Raw genomic sequence first — 27,915 nt, 5'->3', positions numbered from 1 at the left:
GTCGTGCGCTCGCGGTGCTACTGAAACATCGAACGGCTAGTCCCGCGATTAGTTCGGTGTAAAGTTTTTCGAACAGGGGTTCTAAGTTCCAAGAATAAAATAAAATAATCAGTTCAAATAAAGTGATTGAAAGCAGTGCAGTGCAGATTTGGATAATTCTAAGTTTCATAAGGTCAGCATTACCAGTACTTTTTATTTGTGATACCCATTCGGGTATCATTCATGCTTTGTACGCGGAATTTATCGAATGAAGACTTTTATTTATTTGAGAACATATATCTGTGTTGGAATATTCCTAAGAGCCAACTTTATTTTCTAAAAAACATTGGTTAAGACACAATAAGAACTATTTGTCGGATATCAGATGGATTCAACCAAGAAACACGCTTTGATTTGCCGGATGTCCGATTGTCAATTTTTACTCGGGAATGATAAAACCCAAACTATGGTTTATAACAAAAATGTTATGGTGCAAGAATTTTTTAATCTTCTATAATTTTACATATTCTATATATACCGACAATCGTTTTATCATTTGCGTCAGTCTGTCGGTTTAATATTTATGTTCTTCGTATTCAATTTCTGGTAAAATTATTCTTTATTTCGAAACCGGTTAAAGAAGACGTCATAATCATCTCTCAAAGAACATGGTTAAAAGCCAAAATTGATACCGAAAGCCGATCAAAATACCGGAATCATTACAAAACGAGGAAATCACCGAAACGTATACAGTGCGAACCGGTTGCCTTGCTCGGTTCTAATTTGTGTTCTGCTACGACAACGGAAGCACGTGCTCGGCGTGGACAGGAAACTCCCCATATCATGTCCGAGCGAACAGGAATGACCAGATTTGTAGGCTGTGTGTACTCTTTTCCTTTGTAGTTATTAGTAGTGACGGACGCCGGTTGTGCAGGTAAGCCAGTGCACGCGTAAAGTTTTTTTGCGACTGTTTTGAGGGATTTTCCATGAGCAATTAAACTCAGTGGAAAGGTACACCACAATATTAACCCTTTACCGTGATTACCTGCAGTTACTATCAGTTCCCGATTTCGGTATGTACTCGAAATCAATCTCTTGTTTAAGAATGATTGTTAATACTTCGAAGAATACCACGTTGTGTATTCTACAATAAATTTTATTTAACGAAGCTGAGGCAAGAATACAAGTTTATGGCATCCATAAACATCCTCCCTATTGGTTGACGACAGTCTATACAGCTAAATTTAACGAGCTTTCAAATTTGATGAGTTTCAGTGTTAGATACATCACTCCTCAACAGCTGCAATTTTAATCTTCTCTGCAGCTTCGCATGGGTTGGGTATTTGTCGTTTTCGATTAAGCTCAGGAAAAGGATAGTTGAACGTTCTTTTGTGTATATTCTTTCCGAATACCTAATTTTATAGTTTTTCAGAAAGTTTAGATTTTACATTACATCTCAGCAAGGAATTATATAATTAGGTCACGTCTCAGTATTAATTAGACAGTTAGCTAATTCAGGCACGCTAATCCTTCTGGAACCCCCCGGAAATTCCGTTTTTCATAAACAAACCCCTTTCATATCGATCAGTCTAGACTAGCAACCTATCATGGGAGGATTCTTTTGTCTGGGATATTATGTTTTGGAAATTCCGAAGCAAAGGATGGGGAAATTCATTGACATATTGGTCCTTTACCTGCCATTGTATTTTTACTTGCCGCTACATTACGTCCTTATCAACACTGTCAACCTGCGCTGGAAGTTACCTGGCAATGTCCTGTTTTCAGTAAATGACTTTTAACGATATTTTTATCGATATTTTTAAATATGGTTGTTTAACAAGAATATTTTTAATCACTACTTTTGCGGTATAAAACAGAAACCAAAAAATGGTGTTAATTACCAGGAATATGAGACTATGGATTAATACTGCCGAAGAACTTGAATCAAATCAATTGTTAAACAGTAGTAAAAAGTTTTATGACTATTTCATTGACCAACTGAAAATTTCATGTAAAACGCAACAGGACATACCGGATCTATTATGGGATGTACTATTAGAAAATTTGAATAGAAACTTTCTAACCTCCAATGGCAAAAATGCCTTTTTCTGTGTTTTGAAGGATATAGTAATAAACAGGAAAAAATTATTTGATAATCACATACGAGGTGTAGAATCTGATCTTTGTGAAACCTGCGGTATAAAAGAGACTATCAGTCACATAATTAAAAAATGTCCTTCATCTGCTATGCTGTGGTCTTGGCTTAGCGATGTATTGAAAAACAAGTTTAAGATATCGGTACTAGATCCAGACGAAATACTTTCATTCAGCATTGGAAAATATTGCAAACTCAAAGCAGCACTTTGGTTAGTTATTGAAACCTTAGCCTATAACATACTCAAACGTGGAAAAGGAAGTATAGATGAATTTAAACAAAACATACGAATAATTAGGTTTAACAAGAAAGATTTGTTCACAAAGCATTTCAGGAATTTTTTGCTTATATTTTAACAATTATTAAAATTAGGGGTAAAGATTAGGATTACTGAGATTAAAATGGTTTATGTATTTGTTAATTTGTAAAAATCCATGAAATATATAAAAAAAAACATGAAAATTTGGGAAGTAAATGTTTGATTATTTTTGCATCGTATCCATTGTTTGATCAGACTTCTTTTTTTATTTCCGTGATGCGATACGGAATAATCACAGCTCAACTACGAACATTCCGGATAACACAATGCACTATGGGCAAAAACGAGAGAAAAAAACGGACACAATTAAGATACGGCCTGTAGGTTTATAAAATGTAGGTGATCTTAAGTAAAATTTTCCGGAGAATCGCGTGGTGCCCACCCCTTTCCTGTTTGTCATCCGGATGTGCCCCATTTTGCATATTTTCCCCTGTTTTTAATATTTTTCACCCTTATTGGATTATTCTAAGCAAGGTTTCGACAAATCAAACCGCAAAAATCTACTAATTTTGTGTAAAAAAGTCCGCAGAATCGAATAGGGTTTATCTCATTTATTTTAGAGCACATTTATTTTTTTGGTTGAATTCTCGTTTGGTATGGTCGGTTTGATAACGGGAGCTCAACCAAAAAAATAATGTGCTTTAAACTAAATGAGACAAGCCCCATTCGATTCTGCGGACTTTTTTACACAAAGTTATTAAGTTTTTAAGTTTTGTTTTCTCAAAGCCTTGCTTGGAACGGTCCAATAAGGGTGAAAAATATTAAAAATAGGGGAAAATGAGCAAAATGGGGCACTTCCCGATGACAAACAGGAAAGGGGTGGGCACCACGCGATTCTCCGGAAAATTTTATATAAGATCACCTACATTTTATAAGCCTGCACGCCATATCTTAATTGGGTCCGTTTTTCCTCTCGTTTTTGCTCATAGTGCAATGTTTGAAAACGATAATTTTTTCTATAGCATAACAATTGTCGTTCCGGAACTGAATCCCTTAATTGTTTTGCATTGCCATATACGACGTCAACGATAAACAAAAATAGGTCACCTAATTTGTTTCGATTTAAAATTTAGAACCTTTAGACTGTAGTGGCTTACAGTCTGCGGCTGGTTCGCCTCTGCTGTTTCGATTTGAAGTCGCAATCCAATGGGTGTATCAATGCTCATACGAGAACCCTCTGAGGTTGGTTGAAAAGGTTAAAGACAAGGTTATCCACAAATATATGCTGTAATTAATCAACATTTATGCAGGCTTGCCTCACTTTGTTGCGCACACTAGTATTCATTTGACTGCATCGCTTCATAGATTCAGGAATGGTGAAAATCCTATAGGTATGAAACATTTGTAGAATTGTTTGTCATCTACAAAATTTCTGAGTTCTGTTTGTTTTCTGGTTATTTAAGTTGTGCTATCGTTCAACCTAGGATGTTAAAGTTGCTTGTTGACAATCACACGTCAATTCTTTCAAGGGATGAAGGTCCAGTGCATGTGTGGCAACTTGTAGATTGAGTTTAATGATTTGTTTCTGCCACTCTGCTCCGATGAGATTTGTTTTTAAACATTTGAGTCGCTTTACTTTCGATTTGGGTCATTCCACATCAAGTGACCGAGAAAAAGTTCAATCGTGTAATCGTGTAATCGACCTTCACGGATTTGAACCAAATTTTGTCAAATTGTTCGTTTTCGGCCAGAAAGTAAAAATCTAAAATTTGGTGGCGATTGGTCATTCCCTCGATTATCCTCTATGGATGGAGTACCTCCATTTTTAAGGAAAATACCCGTTTTTGTCAAAACCTCTTATTTTCTTTTGCTTATATCTCTGGAAATATTAGATTTAGAAAGACGCTATTTTCACATTTTCAAAGAAAGGACCCAAGGAATTCGAAAAAGATATTTTTGAGCACCAGTGCTGCCAAATATTTTTAAACTCAATTTGAAAATTAAATTTACATTTTTCTCTCAATGAAGACAATTTGATCTCAAAAATTTCAACTTTATCGTGTTTCACAGATTTTTTACATAAGAATCACTCATCGCCCTGAAGTATTCTTTGCAGATCCCGAGATACACTCAAGTCTTTTTTTACACGGTTTATTTTTACGATGTTTGAATTAACGTGGTTTTTCTATGACGATTTTTGAATTAACACGGTTTTTTATGACGATTTTTGAATTAACGCGGTTTTTTTTAAACTATTTTCCAATTAACGCGGTTTTTTCAGCGATTTTTAAATTTGAGCGGCTTTTTTGGTGATTTTGAATTAACGCGGTTTTTTACGTAGATTTTTGAATTAACACGGTTTTTTTTACACGGCACGTATCCCCCGTGTAAAAAAGACTTGAGCGTAATGCGTTTTAAAGCAAGCAATCCTCCATTTTTAATGTAAAACTAAGAGCAAAATAACTTTTTCTTGAAGCAGTGAATCTCTACGCAATGTTAAAATACTTTGGCATATCGGGAAAGCATCTTATGTTAAAAAATCTGCGAAACACTAGGAAGACTAGTAAGACAAGTAATTTGTGTTTGTTACCAGCAACATGAAATTTGGGGTTTAATTTCATGCTCTTAAACAAAATTCGAATGCCTCCAAAGCATGGTCACCGTGCTAGCCACGTCCTTGCAGTTGTTGAGAATGGGAAAGGAATATTAGTCCAACATTTACTTAAGAGAACCGCAGAGAACTCTACGGGAGTCAACGGGAAATATGACGGTGATAAAAACCATAAAATTTCAAACAACTGTTTGAGTTTGGACGTTAAAATAATAAGAAAAGAAAGATGTTAAAATTTGGATCCAGGTACCGTAAGCGCGCTCATTTCTGCTAACCCTACAATAAAGCCATATTTTCAAAATTCTTGCAAATTGCTTCTTGCATGAAGTTCTTAATTTGAGTATGTTCCAATTTTTAATTAAAATATGCGGTGCGCAGAATTAGAGTGAAGGTTCACTTAGTTACTAATGAGTAATTCTCGCTGAAACGGGGCCACTACTGACACGAGGTTTTCAAATATTGAAACTTTTGCGCTAAATTGGTTAAAAATGGTTGAAAAATAAGAATTACACTTTTGATATCTCGAAATAGTGGCCCCCTCGTTCGCCAAAGGGCCTAACAGTTTCAAAAAAAGTTGGCAAACCTTGAGATCTATCATGTGATATTTCATAAATTTGCCAAGAAACAACTGACAAATGGCCCGGTTCTGTAAAGAAGAAGAACAGGGCTTTCAAATGGAGTAAAAAAAATTTGGCGGCCATCTTGGATTTGGTCGCCATATTGGATTTTATCAAAAAATGGCAGTTTTCACCATGAGCCCCCAACCGATTTTCATTTTGAGACCACCATTGGAAAGCTGAGAAAAAATGCTATAAGAAACATTCATACATTCAAACATTCATTTGGTATACAATGACATTAACTGAATAAAACAATCAGTTATATGTAGCAAGGTTCAGCTTTCCAATGGTCTTAAAATGAAAATCGATTGGGGGGCTCATGGTGAAAACGGCCATTTTTTGATAAAATCCAATATGGCGACCAAATCCAAGATGGGCGCCAAAATTTTTTTACTCCATTTGAAAGCCCTGTTCTTCTTCTTTACAGAAAAATTTATGTAAAAATAGATTAATTTAAATATTGTAGGTTTGTTTACGTCATAAATAGAATGTGTCAACACATTTTCTTTCAATAGAAATGAAAACAAAATGAAAGCAAAGTCTGATACATCATAAATGCCATTTGGTTTCGGTAACAAAACATGTTTTCTACTTGATATTAACAGCAGAATGTGTAATAATTTTGATATAATTTTGTTGTCAAACCTTGCTCGGAAGGCGCATCCGCAAGTTTCATCGAGTGCTCATGAACATAAATTTAAGTGCCATTTGAGTAACATTCCAAAGCATCATTGGAGAGCAACAAGTGAGATTCTCTTCTAGAAAGTAGAGAGTATAAATTATAATCTTTTAATTCTTTTAAAGTGCTTGTCCTTTCCTATGTCAACAATTGCATACAATGTTATCGGTAGGAAAATGCAATTGATTGTTCTGTATGTAGTTCAGTGCAACAAACGCTGACGCTACGCTGTTGATCTTGCTACGTCGAGATCAAAATACATAAGTCTAGCTGTGAATACTTTAATTGACAGGAATAAGGAAGTTCTTAAAACTCTCGTCACTATTTTATCACGGCGTTAGGAGAAGCTGCAACGCAACCGTGTGATGCAGTGTCGTTTGGCGAAAATAAATGCAAGCATTTATGTACGTGGGTGAATTGCTCTCACGTTGGGCGAGATTGACCATCAGTGTTCAAGTACCTATGCATAGTGATTTTAATTTGAAATGATACACTGTAGCATTTCGTTTCAAGTGACACAAGCATAGTTATACTAGTTGTGAATCAATGAAATTAATGTGTTAAAAAAACGTAAATTAAAAACGTGAGATTTAAAAAACGCGCAAAAATTTTCCCTCTAATCATGAACTAGCTTACTATAACCCACTGCATTCTGCTATTTTCTGTTCATCAGAAGCGCATCTATCTTTCATGAGCAGAAGGTAAGTACATGACTTTTAATTAGCAGCTTGCCCACAATGCAGTAATTATCCCATTCGGCATCATTTAGTGTACTATGCCGACTGTATTATCGCAATCGCAACACGATCGAAATTTCTTCTGGTATGGCTTCATGTGTTCAGTAAGATATTCGACGTTCCGCAGTTCTCTGCTTTCTAGTGTGCCCTATCACACATGCACAAGCGAGCAGAGCACTCTCAGAATAACCATGATCTTGAGGTTTTGCGCTCAATTGTCTATGCAAGCACATGAACTCATCAAGCGCGGACAGACGCTCGCTAAATACATTGTGGCGCATGTAGGGTACGGGAGGGTATTTCCAGCACGCTACTAAACTCGGCATACATTACCTTTTTGGCTGCGCTTTCCCAAGTAAAAACGTTGTCGCTATATAACAATTCTCATAGGCTTTAATGTGTTATAACTATTTTCATAAAAATGTAAGTAATTTGCTAAATTTTATTCAATAAACATCAAAACCACTGTTTTTCCACTAGCACGTAATTAGACTGAAAAAACAGAAGCAATCGCTTACGCGTATCCGCTCTTGATGATGGTTTGGAAAACACACCATTATGATCACGTTTACTTATTCTAGAAACTAAACAGCTGTGAATATGGTATCACAGAACAATTCTACTTCTTTTTATCACGGAAGAACACAAAAATTCCCCTCTGATATGAAAATGTAAATCCATTTTCATTCACTAGCAATTTGCAGCATTTTGCTTTTGATTTCAGCATATGGTGCTCTATTTACACTACTACCAATATGTGAGACAGTTGCGCCTGAAACTCTTCTATCGTGTTGACATAGTTAGTATTTGAGTGACAACCACCTGCTGCTGGTATGCTAGTGTATATGAACGATTCAATGATACACTAGCGCCAGCAGCAAGCTGTTGTCACTGCAAAATTAGTTATCTTCAATGAGCCAGAATGTAGACAATACCGACACGTTAGCCATCGGTCTCTCTTCTGATCTGTTTTTGAAAAGCATCTGATCCCTGTGCAGGCTTTTACGGCCTGCCGGATTTAAACAACACAGACACCACTATAGAAAATGGGCCCAATTTAGCCGCAGCGATTTTATCATTTCTCGCGACTATAACTCAAATTCAGTAGCGTTTCATTACGACCAAAATGCACGCAGATATTCAGTAAATATTATTCTATCAACTGGTATAAAAATATTGTCTCGAACAAATATAGTTTCAACCTAATTCCTGAATATATTGTTCAAGCTACCGCTTAATAAGCTGAAAATACCCTCCCGTACCCTACGTACCAAATTCGTAGGGTTTATCATACTTGAAATTGTATGGCAGTGCAGCTTACATGTGCATCCATATTTGTATGCGGCTATATCAATTGAGTGTGGTCATCTCGCTATTGTACCTCGTGTATTGGCCAAGTTCATTATCACCAGTTTATCCCGCGTTATCGACTAGAAAACACACATGTTTGATGATAATATAATTTGCAGGTGAAACACGCGACACTTTTAAATAATTATGTCCATTACTATGGAAATTTTACAATGTCGACATTGTTTTGGAATTACGCTTCAAATCGTGTTGTAGTAGATTCTCTTTTAACCCGGGAGAGAACGATAAGAAAACGGAATTTTATCCATTCGTTCTATTGTTGAACGAAGCGTAATATTTAAGAAGATCTTGTGTTTTTTACAGTTTGCTTTGTAAATGAATCCGTTTAAGTACCGCTATGTATTCCAATCAACGTTTAGGAATATTTTCACAGTCTAATAGCATTTTCCTCGGTTGCAAGAGTGATAATAAATAAATATGACGGACTATCTTGGTAATACAGATGTGGTCAACAAAGCGATGAAATTGATTGAGAAAGTTAAGCACATACATCCTTTGGCTGGTCCGTAATTCCGGAACTTCGTATGAAAGTGCTGAGGCGCATCGGAGAAAGCAGAGGAACGTCTTTAGCTTCGATCCGAGACCAGACATTATCATCTGCAGAAGTCCTACCGTAGAATACCGTCCATTTTAAATGCAATATTTCAGACCAGGCAACGCAATGGATGGACGATCAATCCAACGACCTCGTAGTATATGGTGTGGAGCTTTCTGAAGGATTCTGACGAAGGCTGGCAGACAAACACAAATGAGAAGATGGAGTCTATTATGGAATCATGAAGCACCCAATGATAGAAGTGGAAAGATTTCCTAGATAATCGACACTTCATCTTCATCGAGCAACCGGGTAGGTGGTGGAAGCGACCAGAAGATTCCAGACACTAAAAATGAAGGATCTCTTAGTAAACAAAGAGTTGAAAGAGTTGAAGGAGGCGGAAGTTTTCATTTAGCGACAGCCACAGGTGCATGTGCATGCAGATTAGTACGTAACTCTCGTATACAATAATAGGCATCCGCAAGCGGAACAGAATTAGCTCGGTAAACCGTGTGTGTTGCATCGAATACCTTCGATGCTAAGCAAAATTGATACATACTGGTTCAGACTATTTCGGTCAAGTCTTCGAGAAAGAAAGTCATAGCCGGAAGATGCAATTGCACAGTTTACATACTTATCAATTAGATTAGTATATTTGCAACTCGTGCAGAGCTTATCTACCCTGTAGTGTATACTTGCCATAAGATTTGTGTTTCACTCAGCAACATTCTGCACCGACAGCGGAACTAACTACATTGGAGCGAATAGCTGGCTTCAGATACCTACTGGTTCGAATAATCAACGAGTATTGTACAATTATATTTCTAAACGAACTAGTACATCAATTCTTCGCTGGTGCCCCATATGGGAGGGCTATGGGTGCGCATGGTAAAATTGATAAAAAACGGTGTTGAAAACTGTGTTATCATTGTCGGTGTATACGGACAAAACAATAAGATCACCTCACTCCTTTCACGCGCCCTATACTCACAGTCACCCTCACCTCACCTAACAGGTCTCATTTGACTTGTACAGTCACCTAGGTGAATGGAGTCACCTACGTGACTCTCAGAATCGCAAATTGTGCTCTCATCCAAAATATTTAGGTGAGGTGACCGTGAAAATAGGGCCTCAAATCTTCTAATCGTCAATTTGAATTATGTGTACGCACACCAGGTGGTGCACACACGTACTATTTTGACAAAATGTTATGCACACACAAGAAACAACCATTTCTATTTAGACGTATCAAAAGCCGCATATGCTTTAAAAATCGAGTGACAAATAATAAAATCAATCTTGATTTTAACCTGTTTTTGTGATTATATTCATGGGCCCTATTCTCACAGTTACCTAACTCACCTCATTTCTCTCTCAAGCCTTATTCTGACAGTCACCCTCACCTCATCTAACAAAGCAAAGCAAAACCTGGGTGCTAATTCCGTTATCGAAATTTGACCTTCTGTTTTTATACGACAGACTTTGCAACCAGCTGTTATAATACAGGACAATGCGGGGTCAGTGTTACGATCCTATTCACTCTAACAGCCTATCCCAGCCGAGATTCTAACATACGACGACTGGCTTATTAGACCAGCGTCTTACCTCGAGGCCAACTGGAAGGAACAGACCCCATCTCATCTAACAGCCCCCATTGGATTTGTGCAGTCACCCAGGTGACTCTCGGAACCGCAAATAATTATGTTCGCACCTGAAAAATTTAGGTGGGGTGACTGTGAGAATAGGGCCCCATATTATTCCTGAACTACTGATGCCTTAACTCTGCACCCAATTGTTGCAGATCTAAAAAATCCTCTTATTTTTGCACATCTCACGCACAATTGTTGCATAGTTATTGTTTTGATTTCTTCTCATTTTTGCAATTGTCCAGTTGTTTTATTCTGTGGCCAAGTAAGGGGCCATCCACATTCCACATGGACTGCTTGGAGGGAGGGGTTTGGCTAATGTCCACGGTCCATTAATTTTTGAACTAAGCGATGGCCGATATCCGGAAAATTTTATCAGAGTATCTGGGAAAATTGCTGCTGGTTTTAAATATTTAATCCACTCAGCTCATAAGTCTGTAAACTATATCCATGAGTCCAATAGTGATATGATTAGTTGCTTTGATTATTTTAATTTAATTTAAACCAAGGAAAGCCCAGAACAACTCTACCCGGAAAACAGTAATCATCACATCAAGAAGAAATTACATCTAGCAATCACCAGCAAGACCAACTCTCGTTGTTGGATGTTTTTAATGTTTATTGTAGAGAGTAATTAGGAAACAAATGAACCATTTCCCCGCTATGAATCAAACGGGTATTACTTCATCACTATTGCAACCCATCCATCAAATACTTTCACTGGCTAGGTAGCTGTCATCTGTCGTAATAAAATAAATCCGTCCCGAGGGGAAAATCGTGGCTAATATTTTACCTTGGGAAATCATGAAATATGAAGACACATATTTCAGTGAGTGGCCGTATTGCCACTGTCTCGGTCGGATTTGTTGCCTTCTAGACTACAATTCCTCTGTTTTGCTTTATTTATTAGCTCTCGGTGTAGCTGTTGGGGCCCGGGTTTTTAGTGCCCAGAGACGTTCCATCAAAGATAATATCCTATACCCTCTCAGGACGAATGAAAATAATCCTCTTTTGATTTCAATCTTTTTTTTACATGCTTCTCTCCTGTTGGTTCTGGTTTGGAAAAATTGCTGCCACTGTCGTACACGTCCCACTCCTGCCTGCCTGCACAGTCAACAGGGCTCTCAGTGAGTTGCAATGCAAACTACCGATCCGGGGGGAAACGGCCAGGGACCCACTGCTGCTGCTGCGGTTAACAATAGCTATAACAGTACTACGTCGTCTTCGACTCTACCCCCGAAACCGCCACCGCCGTTGCCGCCCGCGCCCGGTTCATGGCAAGCGCTAAAGGCCAGCATCCTGCGATGGCGCGGTTCGAGACGCCTGGTACTCGTCATCGTTGCCATTGCACTTCTGCTCGACAATATGCTGCTGACCGTCGTTGGTGAGTAAACTATATAAACTATATTGCCTTTGGGTGTCGCAGAATGAGCGGGAAATTCTGGTCGAAAGAAGATTTAGTATTTGAGACCGGAAGAGCTGTGCTGCTAATCATCCGATAAAGTAATTGCTTTTACCATCATTACCCATCAAAGAACAATTTATTGCCAGGCACAGTGTCGTAGTAAGATTACTATGGAGATTGCCTCCAACTCCCGCACAGACTCAATTTCAATTATTTCAAATATAGTTAGATTCACGACATTTGCGTCTCAAGATAGATTTAAATTGTACATTAGGTACAGTGTAGCTAAAATGTAGTTTAAATGATATTTGATGTAATTATAATTTCTTTTTCACTGTGTATATTGTGCAGTTTCCTACAGCCCATTTCCTGTGCCACTGCTGCTTCCACCGGAAACAGGCGCAACAAGTTGCACCAGCAACTGAAAGCACTGGGACGACAAATTTCCTTCTATTGTTGCTTTCATCTCTCATTTACATTCAGAACATGCTTTTCCATTTCCCTACATATTGTCGCCGTTCGGTTCTCTTCTAGTACCCCCACATGCTGCAGCAATAATGGATTTCTGCACAGCTATACTCTCACCCACCATTAGATGACGTTCAACAAGACGGGGAACGGGATCATAATCCGCTTCGTCCTTCATGGCGTTGCGACGTACCAAAGATGAAGCTGTACATAATAGAGTTCACTTCTTAGTTGGGATGCATTTAAATTTCCATTTTCACACTTATTCCCCCACACATATAAATATACGGCGGAATCGGCTCTGTGACAGTAAGGTTTTATTATATAGTGCCACGTGGAGTGAAAAGTTCTGCATGACCGAGGATATGTGCAATATATAGCACAGTCGTGATCTTACTGCTGAATGACTTTCTATCAACCCCACTCCGTCTGACTGTCTAGAGAAGAACCATGTGAGTGTGGTGCTGCGTTCAACAAGTCTAGCTATTGTACATTGTGGTTCGGAAAAGTACGCAACAGTTGGTTTTTACTAATTTTGTTTTAAATGCTTTTGACCACTTGTTTGGAGAAACGGATCTTCCATGTCGCTTAAAAAGAAGATTGAATTTAGTTATCGAAATGCGTGCGTTTATGAAAGCATCGTCAATTTTTTGTGATTGTGACTTAAACTAAATGGAATAATTTTCCTCGTAAATTGGTGAATGCTAAAACGCTCGAAAATTGGATATAATTACATATTATGTGCGCTTTGAGGCAGGCTTATAGAATGACCTTTTTCATAAGGCACAACCCAAGGTGAGTTTAAGCAGGGGACACGCTTCTACAATTTGTAGACTAGGAGAGCGCAGATTGAAGAGCCAGTAGCCAATGTTTTTGTTTACAGAAATCACAGAGTTCAACTTAATTTAGATTTCCCCGGTATTCAGAACTATACTTACGGATATTGAAATGATGTATTTCTGTGTGGCAAAAAGATGAAAAAATAGATTCTTGATAAACAAGAATGATACGAACACCTTTTTATATTTGCCTTTTTTCTGGATTGTTCATAAAATTTACTTAAAATTTCATAAAAAAAGTTCGCTCTGCTATGCTGTTTTTCTTTATGAACTTTAGAACTGCGACCAGTATTTCGATCTATTGTGGTACCGTTCATTTCTTTTTTGCATACCGCCTCTTGTTATTTTTGCAGTATCACTATACAGTGAGCGAATTGTTTTTTATCCGTGCGTGTGTATTTTAGCATACTGAAAAACTTTGTAGAACACTAGAGAGCAATAAAAAACTCATATGTAAAGGTATTGAGCATAATAGATTTTTAAGTGCTTTTTTTTAATACATTATTATATTTCGCAACCGGTAAGAGATAGATAGTTACTATTTTCAGCAAAGTTGCTTATTTTAGTATGTTCTGTAGCTTTTCGGAGAAAAATTAAAAAAAAAACAAAAGTTCGTATCATCCTAATACGTGAGTTCACGGTCACCCTAATAGTGCAGAAAGATGCGCTATACTTTATTATTAAGCTTCACCGAAGACTCTTGAAAAATTACGCATTTTTTACCTAATTGCTAATATCCGCACTTTTTCGAAACCAGACCACTGTGCATCACTGACGTCCCGCTCCGTTACGTTGCTATTGGAGGATGCTGACGGTCAATTTGAATCAGGCTCTATACGATAACCGGCGAGAGATGATGAGTAGTAGGCATTTTCAAGCATATGAAACTGTCAAAGTTCGCTAAGAAATCTGTATCTGGTCTGACTGTCTGTACCTGTGGTTTGAAGAAGTGGTTTGTCCCATCTACAAAACAGGTGATCGGCTTGACTGCTGCAACTATCACGGCGTAACGCTGGCAAACGCCGCCTACAAGGTACCCTCCCAGATCCTGTTGGGCCGGCTGTCACTGATAGCAAAACTTTTCTTTACGAAATCAGATGGACCTCATCGGAGCTCGCATCACTGTGGACCAAATTTTCACCTGATGTTGCTGTTCTTGCAGAAATGTCGGATGTACAACGTGCCCACGAATCACATCTTAATTGATTTCAAAGCAGCATACGATACAGTCGAGCGAGATCAACTATGGCACATAATACACGAACACGGTTTTCCGGATAAACAGACGCGACTGATCAGAGCTGCATTGGATCGAGTGATGTGTTTCGTGTGCATCTCGGGGATACTCACGAGTTCCTTTGAGACGCAGCGAGAGTTGAAACAAGGTTACGGCTTATCCTGCATACTGTTCAATATCGCTCTTGAGGGGGTGGTCCGACGAGCGGGCATCGAAACGAGGCACGATTTTCACCAAGAGTAGCCAACTTTTACTATTTGCAAATAACTTTGATATCATAGCCAGGAACTTTGTGACGACGGAGGTAATCAACGCCAGACTGAAAGCGGTGTCTAGGAGGCTTGGTAGTAGTAGCTTGTAGCTTGTAAGGCTTGGTAGTAGGAAATGCTTGTAACTGCGGACAACAACATTAGTAAGGAGGGCCATCGGCGCATTCAAGCGGGAAATTGGGCCTACTTCGCAAAACGCCTACGATCAAAAGCATACGCCGCTGTACGAAGCTGACAATGTACAAAGCCCTTATCAGACCGGTAGTTTATTATGGACTTAAAGCTGTGACGCGATGAATTGCGAATTATAAGCACTGCTTGGAGAGATTTCTATCGTGTATCTGGTGAAAGCTACGGTGGGCCGGACATGTCGTAAGAATGCCGGACGATAGTGTGACGAAAACAGGTCTCTTTATTAATATTTTTTGAGTTCTCTTTAACAACCCAGCCGGCACCAGAAACAGAGGGGCTCAACGTCCAAGATGGCTCGACCAGGTCGAAAGTTATTTGCGACTTCTGAGACGATTGGAAAATTGGCGACGAGGAGCCCAAGATTGAGTTGAATGGAGATGTCTGCTTGAAACAGCACGTGCCACGTTCCGGTTCTATGCTACTGACGACGACAACGACCTGTGGTTTGAAAAGCGACATTTTCATTGCAACCAGGACCGTCAATTCGAAAATTTTCGTTACTTTCGTTAAAGATTGTCTGCAAAAATGTGTGCTGTCTTTCAAGCAGCCGCACGATTACACAATTTGTTGAATTAAAGTCTCTATCTTTATGGTTCGCTTCCCTTAAAACTTTTTATGCGAACGCATCATTTTTATTCAAAAGCAAGTATTCGTTACTAGGTACTTTGGAAAGAAGTTTTAAGCATTATGAAATTACAAAATTATTCAAAGATGTCATTTTTCCATGTACCTTCATATTCAGGGTGTTAGTTAGCTTAGGGCAGATATTTCACGGGGTGATCGAGGATCATATTTGACGAAAAAAATCGTCTACGTATATGGAAAAATTAAGAAAAATCTTAATCGTTACATAGTTATTGAACAATTTTTGTTTTAGGTTCTGTTTGGCTTAAATTAGCTCTGGTACAAAAACTGTGGTGGCTAGCTCAATTCTGTTACTTTCATTCGAAAGATGAGAAAATTTTGTACTAAAAATTGCTTTTAATTTAATTTTAATTTAGTAACTTTTTAGAAGCAAAAAAACTTTGAAAAAAGTGTTTCTCAAGGCGAGATTGTAACGTAACAATTTTATCACACATTTTTAGGAGAAATTCGATAAAAACACCTTGAGAAACACTTATTTCATAGCTTTTTGAATCTAAAAAGTTACTAAATCTCATGAAGTAGGAGGTTTAAGACCAATTTTCAGTACAAAATTTTCTCAGCTTTCGAATGACAGTAACCTAATTGAGCTAGCTAGCATAATTTTTTGTACCAGAGCTAATTTAAGGTAAACAATAACTCTGTAAAAGCTACCTAACACCCTGTATATTCGTCCGATTACCAAAAAATCGGTTTAGCACACAAAATAATAAAAATAAAAACCATACATTATAGTGAAAAAGATTTCACCGTTCAAAATATACTATGCTCACATACCAACAACTTGTATAGCGATATTTTCAACTAAACGAGATGTCGGGTGTCGAACTTTGCATCATCCATGATTGGGTTCGAGACGTGATTCTTGAAAAAGTCGGTAGAACATAATGCGAATAATGTCTTCCGGTCTACCTTCGGTGCTGGAAAGTAACAGAGCTAGCGTTTTTTTTCTCCCTTCGCATTGCCTTGTCGACATTTTGTCGGCTTTGTTCCGGAAAAGTGCAAAGTAATAGCGCTTGAAAATTACCCTGATGGCTTCTAAGTACCGCACCGGAGAGAGGAAAATTTGCACTGCTGCTGGCAGCGACTAATCTGAGCGTGACGGGATGTAATAGTTGAATGTACATTTTCTTGTTTTTTTACCGTCGTAGGTCGAACCTAAGCATCGAAAAAGTCACTGTACTGGAAGTCCTTTTACACTTTTAGTGTCAACTTTCAGTAATTCCATGAAAATTTCAAAAATAAATAGTGCACTCGATATGGAACATGTTCTACTAGATTTTCAGGGTAAAAACAGGCCATTGCTCTGCGAGGCAATACTGTGTTCCTGGGTAAAGGAAACCTTTATCCCGGAATAAAGCAGTTTAAACAGAGTGGAAAATCAAACAGCAATCCCCGTTGACTGAAAATCATGTTAATTCGAAACCGCCCCAAAATATTCAGCAAGCCTTGTGTAAACACTTCTCGATCATGATTACAGATTATTACGGCTCGACAATGTATTTTTTTTCACTTTCATTGTAAGCGTTTAAGCACAATGAAAATTGCCGATAGAAATCCAGGTTGGGTGAAGGAGGACTTCTGACTTTTGCTTATGCAGCGCGTAATGCGAATATGTACCTACTTATATTTGCTCTCTTCTGGTAGTGTACAAAATGTATTACTGGCGTATTACTGGTGGTTGCCTTCCCGATGATTGTTCCATTCCACTTCGTTGATATTATATGAAATTTAAACCTTCACACTAAGCAATGTTTCGCAAAATTTAACCGAAAAACAATTTAATTTTGATAAATTAGGTGTGACGTACAATTAGCAAATGTATTTCGTTATTCAAATTTTCAAATTTAATGTGGAACAAAGCAATACACGATCAACAATAAAACGAAAAGCAAATTTGGCGAAAGCAAAATCCGCTGTATCACCCAAAAAGTGGGTATTACAGTTCAATAGCATATCTCGAAGGGGATTTAATGTAAACGCTACGAAATCCACCAGTTTTGAGATTGTAAAACCATATCCATGTCATTGCAAAGTATGTTCACGTCCGCAAGTAAATTTTATTTAACACACGACCTTAAAAATGCATTCAATTCCAAAAAAAAACTTTCAAAATGCAATTCATGTTGGTTTTCGTGGCTTCGTGAGGTATGTATTATCCCAAATTTCAATGGTGCGTTATTCGCTTCGTTTTCATCCCGAACGAATTGCAATACTTTCACTGCGGCAACGTTTGAATTCGCCCCATATGTTCATGCCCGATTATGAAGCTTCCCGTGCCATCATAATGGGACACAATTGACGAAATGTGCCCGCTCAAATAAGCCAAACCTCTTCCAGCTTCCAGTTTTCCAGCTCGATGAGCTTCTGGCTCCATTTCCTCCGGCGTACGACGACACATTGTCAGATTTCTTTCCCGTCTGCTAATGTTTCCTAATCGGAAAATTATGTTCCTTCTGCATTCTTTGTTGGCAGTTGAATGATTCCGCTCAGAACGGCTGGCTGGCTAGGGAGTCGAGGTTGGGTAAAAATGTCTTTTGCACGGAAATTTTGATCAACTTCCACGGAATGTTCTTTAACCACAAATACTTAAACCTTGGGTAGCAGGCTGTTTGTGACAAACATTCAAACTGGGCGGTTTTTGGTTCGAAGGATACATTCCATTGACTGCATATGCCTTTGGAGAATTGTGCGCTTTAAGGAAGGCAAATTATCTTTAATCTGTCCATACGAGTTGTCCACTTAATAGTATGATAGGAATATATGTTCTCCTGCAATATAATTCTTAATAAAATTTGACTTAAACTTAATGCTTTGTCGAATAATTTTATCGTAAATGTTTAAAAACAAAAAGCGATTCAAAGGGACACCAATCAGTTTTAGGCTATGACTCATTTATGTACAACATCTTAGGGCTATATTATTGTAATCGTAAGATCTATGCATGCCATGATGCAAATAAATTTAATATAAACCCCAAAGAACTAATACAAAAATTAAACATCTTCGCAAACACTGGCAAATAGAACGAATCCGCAGTTTTCTTGACAGACATTTATATTTTCCGGATCGTAAGATTCGGGCTCAACTATCTACTATGGACAATGAAGCTAAGGTCGAATAAAGAATACTGGTCGATTCTAATGGCCACATTCTGCACTAATTTATAACTATCGTTGTTAAAAAGGGTCGTGATCTAGACGGTAATCGACACGTGTTGTCCTACAATAGAAGAAGAAAATCTAACCAAATATAATCGGACGGAACTCATAGCTGACATATTGTCAATTTCTTAACGCAGCCACTACAATATAACTGCTACTCGATAACTTACTTACTTACTTACTTAGGTGGCTTGCCGTCCTAAGACAAAGCCTGTTGAACAAAGTTTCTCCATGGCTACCGCTCTCCAATTCCTCCACCTGGTCTAACCATCTTGCTCGCTGCGCTCCTGGTCGTCTTGTTCCTACCGGATTTGAGGCGAACACCATCTTTGCAGGGTAGTTGTCCGGCATTCTTGCAACATGCCCTGCCCATCGTATCCGTCCAGCTTTAGCCACCTTCTGGATACTGGGTTCGCCATAGAGCTGTGCGAGTTCATGGTTCATCCTCCGCCTCCATACTCCGTTTTCCTGTACGCCGCCGAAGTCGTCGTTCGAAAACTCCGAGCACTCGCAGGTCCTCCTCGAGCATTGTCCATGTTTCATGCCCGTAGAGAACAACCGGTCTAATAAGCGTCTTGTACAGGGTGCACTTTGTACGGGGACTTAGTCTGCTCGACCGCAATTGCTTGTGGAGCCCATAGTAAGCACGACTTCCGCTGATAATACGCCTCCGAATCTCACGGCTGGTATCATTGTCCGCCGTTACTAGTGAGCCAAGGTAGACAAATTCATCGACTACCTCAAACTCATCGCCGTCGATCAATATACTACTGCCCAAGCGGTGTCGTTCGGCCTCGGTTCCGCTGACCAGCATGTACTTTGTTTTAGACGTATTTACCTTTAACCCAATATTTTCTGCTTCACGCTTTAGTCTGGTGTACTGTTCAGCCACCGCCACAGATGTTCTGCCGATATAATATCCATGTCATCGGCAAAGCAGACGAATTGACTAGATTTGTTGAATATCGTGCCCCACGTGTTAATATCCGCTCGGTTCATAACACCTTGTAGCGCTATGTTGAACAGCAGGCATGAAAGACCATCACCTTGACGAAGCCCTCTGTGTGATTCGAATGAACTTGACAATCCACTCGCAATCCGAATACAGCACTGTGTACCATCCATCGTAGATTTAATCAGTTTGATGAGCTTCCTGGGGAAGCTGTTCTCGTCCATGATTTTCCATAGCTCTTTCCGGTCGATGGTATCATATGCGACTTTGAAGTCAACGAATAAATGATGCGTGGGAACTCTGTATTCACGGCCCTTTTGGAGGATTTGCCGCTGTGTAAATATTTGATCCGTAGTAGACCGACCTTCGACGAAGCCGGCTTGATAAGATCCCACAAATCTATTCGCAATTGGTGATAGACGGCGGAAAATGATTTGGGACAGCACTCCCAATACTACTCGATAATGTAATCTCAAAAATATGATATCTAGAGGCGTACATAAATGAATAAACGCTTTTGGATATTGCTTAGCTCTAATATCAGTTTTCATCTTGACTCGTAGACGATACTACAATTAACAAACGATTTCACAACGAGAAAGAAAGAAAGAAAGAAAAAACCCAATTAAACAGATTTGCTGCCGTAGTAACGGTGGTACACTTTGCCCTTACATATTATTGGAATCTCTACTAGTCCGCAGTTAGCGCAGCGTCTGTCCTGTCCTGTCGTTTTTCCACTAAACATTCGCTTGGCTCGACCTTCAGAGACCCAGCTTAAAAGCAAACATAATATACAGCCATGAAAAAAGAACATCCAATCTTAGGTACTTAGCTATATGTGTTTAATTTTCAATCCTAGGAAACAATTTTAATCAATATTGGGATGAAACGTTACGTTGGTTCCGATACCTGGCTCGATGAAAATCTTAGTTCTTGCCAGTTTTTAAACAGAAGATTCAAATTATACACGTTGTTTCTTCAAGCGAGAAGCAAAGTTCTGATGAGTGAGAGACATCGTATTCTAAAGTAGGACGGATGCTAGTTGTGTATTTTAACGAAGGATAAACCCATCTCATAGCATCCTCAATTTGATATTCGTTTAAGCGAAACAGGGCACGGTGATAGCATGGTTGGCAGCTGCGATTCAAGCAAATCCACCTGTTAGCAGTAGATATTGTCTATCCCAGCTTGACACTGTGAGGAGAAAAACACGTTTTTACTTACTAGGAATATGACGAAGGCGGAGACGATTGGATGCTAACTAATTTAAGATATTAGCCTAAATAAATTATCGGTGTAAGCTCCATTTGGTATAACACCATAGGGTTGTGATGGCAAAAAGTAATGAGGAAGTCTAGATACTTTATACTAAAACATAGCAGTTGACTTTAGTATAAATCGAGAAAAAGTATGAATTAAAAACTTGCGGTATTCAACTGATCCGTAGATAAAACGAACCAAAACATAAATTTTCTGACATCCTCAAACATAAGCTATTGCTTAGAATCTAAATATGTACAAAGTTAAAGGAGAAAATTCGATACGCATCAGAATGCAAATGATACTGCCGTGATATCGTTGGCTGCCAGCAAACTGGTCTCACAGCAGCCAGCGTGCCTTCGGGGAAGAAAGGAAGCGAAAATCAATCCTCAGAGGTCGTGCGGTGCGAGTCAACCTAGCCCCGGGGGCAAAATGGGTAGACGGAATCAGTTTCCCATCGTTGCGCTCACCCCTGCAAGTAAAATGAGCCAATCAAAATATATCCATACAGCAGAGACGCAGGGTGGTAGTCCTACCAATTGTTGCTCCTCGGCTCGATAGAGTATATTCATGTAAGATGCGCTTTCGGTTACTGCGAGCGGAAAACATTTCTAAGCTTTGCTTTGCTGTGAATCGGCTGATTGACAAGCATGGAAGAACTATGCAAATGCCTTAGTATAATAGGTGTTTTTATGAACACATTGAAAGTCCCGAACCGTGACAACAGAATCGTACATTTTAAACCATTCTCCTTCCGTCTGCGAAACGATATGTCGCCTGCCAGGATTGATAGAAGGTGACAAAATGGAACAAATAAGGTTGATGGCAACATAAAAGCGAACAATTTGCGATCTAATAAATTTCACAGTGATTCAATTATGTATCACTTTACCCTGTACAGGATCGGAGGGTTTTTCGGGACAGGAAAATTTTGCAACTTGACAACCTATTGACACATCCGGTAATAGTAACGAGTGTCATTGGAAACTGGGGTATCACTGAAAGGAAATATTGTGAATGAAATTGTTCACACGATGCTTATAAATGGAAGCAAATATAGAGTGAGTTAAAAACGGTAAGTTCAATCATGACATGAATTAACTTGAGTAAGTCCTGTAAGTTATGTGGTGTGCTCGAATCTGATTTGCCACTTCGAGGAATAGTAACTAGTAACTAACTAGTAAATGAATGACTGATTACTCTGAAAACTTTTAAAACACTTGAATTCATTTCCATTAGTTTACGAACCGTCTTTCGTACCGAGCAAAAGGGCTCAGAATCATATTTCTGTCTGCAGCAGCAGTAGATTAAAACAAGAACTTGATGAGCAGTGTTGCACCGCTTAATCCAATTTCGAAGATAAGTGGTTTATTCCACAATAAACAAGAAATTAACAACTTGTTTCATTTACACTTGTTAGTCAAGCCAACGTGCCGTGTAATCGCTTCAGCAACATCCACACCGTGGTACAGCTAAAGATGTACACAGTAATGTAATTATTATTCTGGAAAAAGTTTCGAGACCTTGTTGATGTTGGTTTGTCTACCACCCAGCAGCGGCCGCAGAGCTCCGGCTCGGTTAAGATTGACGAGAAATTTCAATTTTGCATCCGAAACTAAACGTAATTTAATTTAAGCGGCACAAACTAAGCACCTACTTGTTGCGTTTTCATTCGGTAGCCGGTGCTTTGGCTGATGAGGTTTTGTGATTCGCTGGAAGAAAAACTTTTAACAAAAATAATAAATTCTTAAATAAACTTTTCCCGATTTGGATGAAAATGTGGAGGCTTATTAATTCTGTATGGTAGAATGTTTATTATATTATGTCTATTTAATTCAAATGTTATTTTAAAGTTAAAAGTTCAATCAGCAGAAAAAAGCAACAAGTAAAATGTCGCACTGTCTAATGAGTTTTAGGATCAACTGAACAGAACATACTACACCGTTGATTAGGGATTACTTAACAGTTCAGTTATTTTACGAATGGATGGTCCAAGCGTTTTCGTTGGGAGCGTATAGGATCGATTCGCGATTCGATTCTAGTGACGCCATATTGTACAGGATGCGGTAAGAAAAATGCGAAAATTTATGTTTCTTGCAAACTACTATTCAACTATTTTCAACTTCAACCCTTTCAACTATTTTAAGTAATAATATTAACGTTTTCGAGTTCAGTTATCCTTATTAGGTCTCTTCAAACCAATTTACTCGATGTTTCCTACCTTTTTATCAATAAAATTCTCAAGACAACGCCAGCAGCTAGAACATGCCTTTCGAACATAATCCTCCGGCACCGACTGGCATGTGCACGTTGTGGCAGACTTCAGGGTCCTCACACTAGGGCGAGATGTTTTGCAAGCTTGTATTTCATTTCATACGTCCAACGTGTTAAGGTCCGGACTGCCACAAATCTTTCCGCTAAAACTTCATGTTTTTCATCAGTCATCGTTGGGTACGATTTGACAACATTGAGGACTACGTATTGATTCTCTGAGAAATTGGCCTTCACCCAGGGAAGCATTTGTTCCATCAAAATACCGATATACACTTCGGTATTGCTTTTAACACCAGGTGGCATTTTTGAGTCATTGGAAGTCCCCAAGCCTAACATCATGACACCAGCCGGATAGTTGGTTGCTGAACAGCTTTTCGCCGGAGATCACGACTATCATTTTTGCCTTCTTCAACAAAGAAAGTAATCTCTTCGAACGAGTCACTCGTAGTCCCTCTACTCGCCTTGTAATCAAGTGGCCTTCCTTTTACTCTAGCTCTGAGAGATGCAAACAAGTCTTCTTTTTTGATTCTTCACATAGATAGTTTAGAAATTTTGGCTCTCTTGGCAAGTTTCCATATGGAACGCACCGGGTTTCGAGTAATCTTTGCACGAACCGTTTGGATCACATTTGGCAGGAACGGACCCTCTCTTTCCGGCATGTGCTACGTAGAACCAATCTGAGACTATTTGATGCGATAAACTGTGGCCAATTGACACCCTACCACCTTGACAATCTCCCTCAGCGTCTTTTCTCATTGCAACTCAATGAGAGATTGGCAAGAATCTCTTATTGCAACCCAAATTCATATGAAAAATGATGCCAGAAATGAACTTTTCCTGACAACGCACAATGGGCAAAAACGAGCTCTCAATCCCAATTAATTGAAGTCACTATTTAAGAATCTTACAAGATATTTTTTCCTTTCCTATGTAAAAAAGGCGAGGAATCGATTGGTGACAGTCCCATCTTGCGCAGACGTATGCCTAACATAATTCTGTGAGAAGTGAACTGTCATTTTGAAACAAAAAAAAAACAAATTTTTATACGACGGAAAAAAATCGCTTTATCTTATTTTGTTTGAATGCTGTACTGATATTTCATTTTTGTTTTTTTTTCAGTGCCAATAATTCCGGAGTTTTTGTATGATATCAGGCACCCAGATGCGCCATTAGCTAGTTTTCCGAAGACCCCTCCCACGACCCTGAACCCTTGCGAGAAGGAAACTACTACACCGTACAATGGTATCGACATCACCACACCTGGCTATGGTAAGTTAGTGAGCAATTGGTATCGCTGAAAACTCAAACAGTCCTAAGAAGCAATAAATTCATTCCAATCTCTACGCCGGCCGGAATCAAATCTTAAACGAATCAAACAATATCAATGTCTTCACAGATAATGCCAGCTGGTATGCCGAACGGGAGGAGAGACACAAGGAGCTGGTCGAGGAAACTGTCGAGGTCGGTTTGATGTTCGCATCAAAAGCCTTCGTGCAGTTGTTGGCTAATCCGATTGTCGGTCCACTAACTCATAAGTAAGTTTGAGACTTGTGTGAGCCTCTTGTGCTGATGGAAAGTTTTTGTCGCTAACTGCTTTCTTTTTTTTTATTTCCATTCAGGATAGGCTACAGCATCCCCATGTTTGCTGGATTCGTGATTATGTTTATTTCAACTATAAGTAAGTAGAAAATCAAACCGTAACTTTTTTCCAATATGTTAGTGACCAACCTGAAAGGATGGACACTCACTCGGTTGTGACAAATAAGGCTCTGAACTTTGGCTAGACCTCTGAAAGCAAACATCCAAGACGTTATTTTCAACTTTTAATTGTTTCAAAGTTTGGAATAAATGAATTAAAGCTGCTACTCGAAAATTACGCATAATATTTACGTTGATGTTCTTGTACAGCTTGCTTTACTAGGGCACGGTGATAATCGTGAGATTTAATTTATGTACCCAAACACTGAACGGATTGTTCTTGTTTGAGGTGAAAAGTTGTGAAAACAATAGTGATATCTCTTCGGTTATACCAACCCGAAGATACCGCAGGTCACGAATTAATTATCATATTCTTCAAGAGCAGCAGCAGCAGCAGCTAAAAATAGATGTCTGCTGGCTGTTCAATCATCGCAAAATAATGAGGTGATTAATGGTTAAATTTTGCTATATTTGGACCTGAGAATTTGGATTTGCTCATTCATCGGAACGTACCTCAAGTCAAATAGAATGAAATTTTAATCGACTATATTTTACTGACGCTGTCATAAATTTCGTTTGTGGTAAATTTCACACTATTTTTATTCATTGCGTTGTTAAACTTACCTAGGAGCTAAGAATAGGTTAGAGTTAAATTTAGGATTTCGACCTAATTTCCGAATTCCATATCGCTGATTCAGGCTATCTGTTACCGGAAATTGAAGAGCAATTTGCATGCTGACTATCAAACATAATAACTGAAATAAAAAATTAAAAAAAAAACACACATTGCAACATCATGACGGTTTAGAAAATAAAATTGAAAAATGCTCGAGACTATGTTTAGTTGTTTTAAATTTAAAATTAAATCCAAATCGCAGCAAATATGCATAAATGCAATTAGTAATTACTATGTATTGCAAAAGTACCAAGGACTTTGCCTTCAGCGATGTTTTTCTAACATATTTTCTCATGCTGCCGTAATCTCTATTTCTTTTCTACTTTCAAAAATTTCAATGAACAGAAATCTATTCTGTACGAGCTTTTCTGTTTTTATGCGCCTAAGAAAATGTGTCTATTTTTATTGGTTAAAAATTTACGACATTTCTGGGTACGAGAAATTATTCGTAAAAGTGTTATGGAATACTTCCACCTCGTAGCGTTTCATTCTCGAAAAAGAAACTTTAATATTTTCGTATGATTTACTGACTGACTGATTTTGACAATTTAGAATGAACGCTAAACAGTTTTTCAACGTTATTGAATCTCTAAGTCTAATGTAATCTACCACATTTTTCTCTCTTTTCAGTTTTCGCATTTGGCAGAACGTACTCCGTTCTCTTTCTAGCTAGAGCATTGCAGGGTATTGGTTCGTCGTGTTCGTCCGTGTCCGGCATGGGAATGCTGGCTGATCGGTACACCGACGACAAGGAGCGTGGAAACGCCATGGGTATAGCACTAGGGGGACTAGCGTTAGGAGTTCTGATAGGACCCCCGTTCGGCGGGATTATGTACGAATTCGTGGGGAAATCGGCTCCTTTTTTGATTCTGTCGGCTCTTGCGCTGGGCGATGGACTCCTTCAGCTGGTGATGCTGCAACCGTCGGTCGTCATCGAAGAATCCGATCCACCATCGCTGAAGCAACTGGTCATGGATCCGTACATCATCATTGCGGCTGGCGCTATTACCTTCGCTAACATGGGCATTGCTATGTTGGAGCCTTCGCTGCCGATTTGGATGATGGATAACATGGGTGCAAGTCGATGGGAGCAAGGCGTAACCTTTTTACCTGCCTCGATCAGTTATCTAATCGGAACGAATCTATTTGGACCTTTGGGACATCGGATTGGACGGTGGCTCGCTGCCTTGCTGGGCCTGGTCATTATTGGACTTTGTTTGCTTTGCGTAAGACATTTCTCCACTAGTATAACGCACATAGTATAAGGCAATAAAAACCCATGTTCTTCCAGATACCCATGGCAACCTCCATTCATCACTTAATTTTACCAAATGCAGGACTTGGATTCGCTATTGGAATGGTAGACTCATGCATGATGCCAGAGCTGGGCTACCTTGTTGACATCCGGCATAGTGCGGTGTACGGTAGCGTGTATGCTATTGGTGATGTTGCCTTCTGTCTGGGCTTTGCGATAGGACCTGCTTTAAGGTGAGTTGTTTCCCCATAACAAACCAAACATCATTATCAATCAACAAAGCGACCGTTTCTGTAACCATTATATTCACTCAACAACGTCCTCTGTCAACACGACACTCAATGGTCTAACATGTTGTTTCCATTGCGTGTAGGTGTTGGATATTTCTGTTTTGGTAAATAAAATGGTGAAATTGGTTGCTTAATGTCGATTAAAAAATCATTGCGATAAAAGTTACTTGCTATCATTCAGTTTTATTTTGCTACCGATAAACATAACTGTGCTAAACATTTCAAAGAGCTCTATTTTCGAGATAAAAATAAAACAAATATTCAACTCATCCCCTACCCATTATCAGCAACATCACTTCATCAAAACTCAATCTAACCCATGATTCTGTTTGGTTTCCTCTTCTCTAATTCTTCCATTACCACACCGTCCTTTCTAGTGGCACCTTGGTAAACTCCATCGGTTTCGAGTGGATGTTGGTGGGAATAGCAATTCTATGCTTCCTGTACGCACCGTTATTGACACTGCTCCGGGCGCCACCCACCAAAGAGGAGAAAAAGGTAAGTGGTGTCGAGAACGGCGGCCTCACGCTGGACAATGGTAACCCGGCAGCGCTGTCCCTGCCGGTAGGTGTACTGGAAACGACGGCCAAACAAGCCGCCGATTTGGAGGACCGAAACAGTAATTCTGCCAATGGGGTAACAACTCGTCCGGCGACACCTATCAGCGCCGATAAGGACAGCTGCTACACGACGAAGCTTTAA

At 39.0% G+C, this 27,915-nt stretch overlaps 1 protein-coding gene across 1 annotated transcript; it reads left to right on the top strand.

Annotated features, from left to right (window-relative positions):
* Nucleotides 1-108: 108 nt before the first annotated feature.
* Nucleotides 109-27,915, top strand: LOC128739673 (synaptic vesicular amine transporter-like). The gene is made up of 8 exons (XM_053835170.1): nt 109-172; nt 11,705-11,976; nt 24,414-24,563; nt 24,691-24,829; nt 24,914-24,972; nt 26,299-26,894; nt 26,960-27,156; nt 27,591-27,915. The coding sequence occupies exons 2-8, from the start codon at nt 11,730-11,732 to the stop codon at nt 27,913-27,915; spliced, it is 1,713 nt and encodes a 570-aa protein (XP_053691145.1). The 5' UTR covers nt 109-172; nt 11,705-11,729.

Source organism: Sabethes cyaneus, chromosome 3, assembly GCF_943734655.1.
Source record: "Sabethes cyaneus chromosome 3, idSabCyanKW18_F2, whole genome shotgun sequence".
Classification (NCBI taxonomy): domain Eukaryota; kingdom Metazoa; phylum Arthropoda; class Insecta; order Diptera; family Culicidae; genus Sabethes; species Sabethes cyaneus.
The sequence above is the reverse complement of the archived record's forward strand: the minus strand, read 5'-3'. Positions and strand labels throughout refer to the sequence as shown.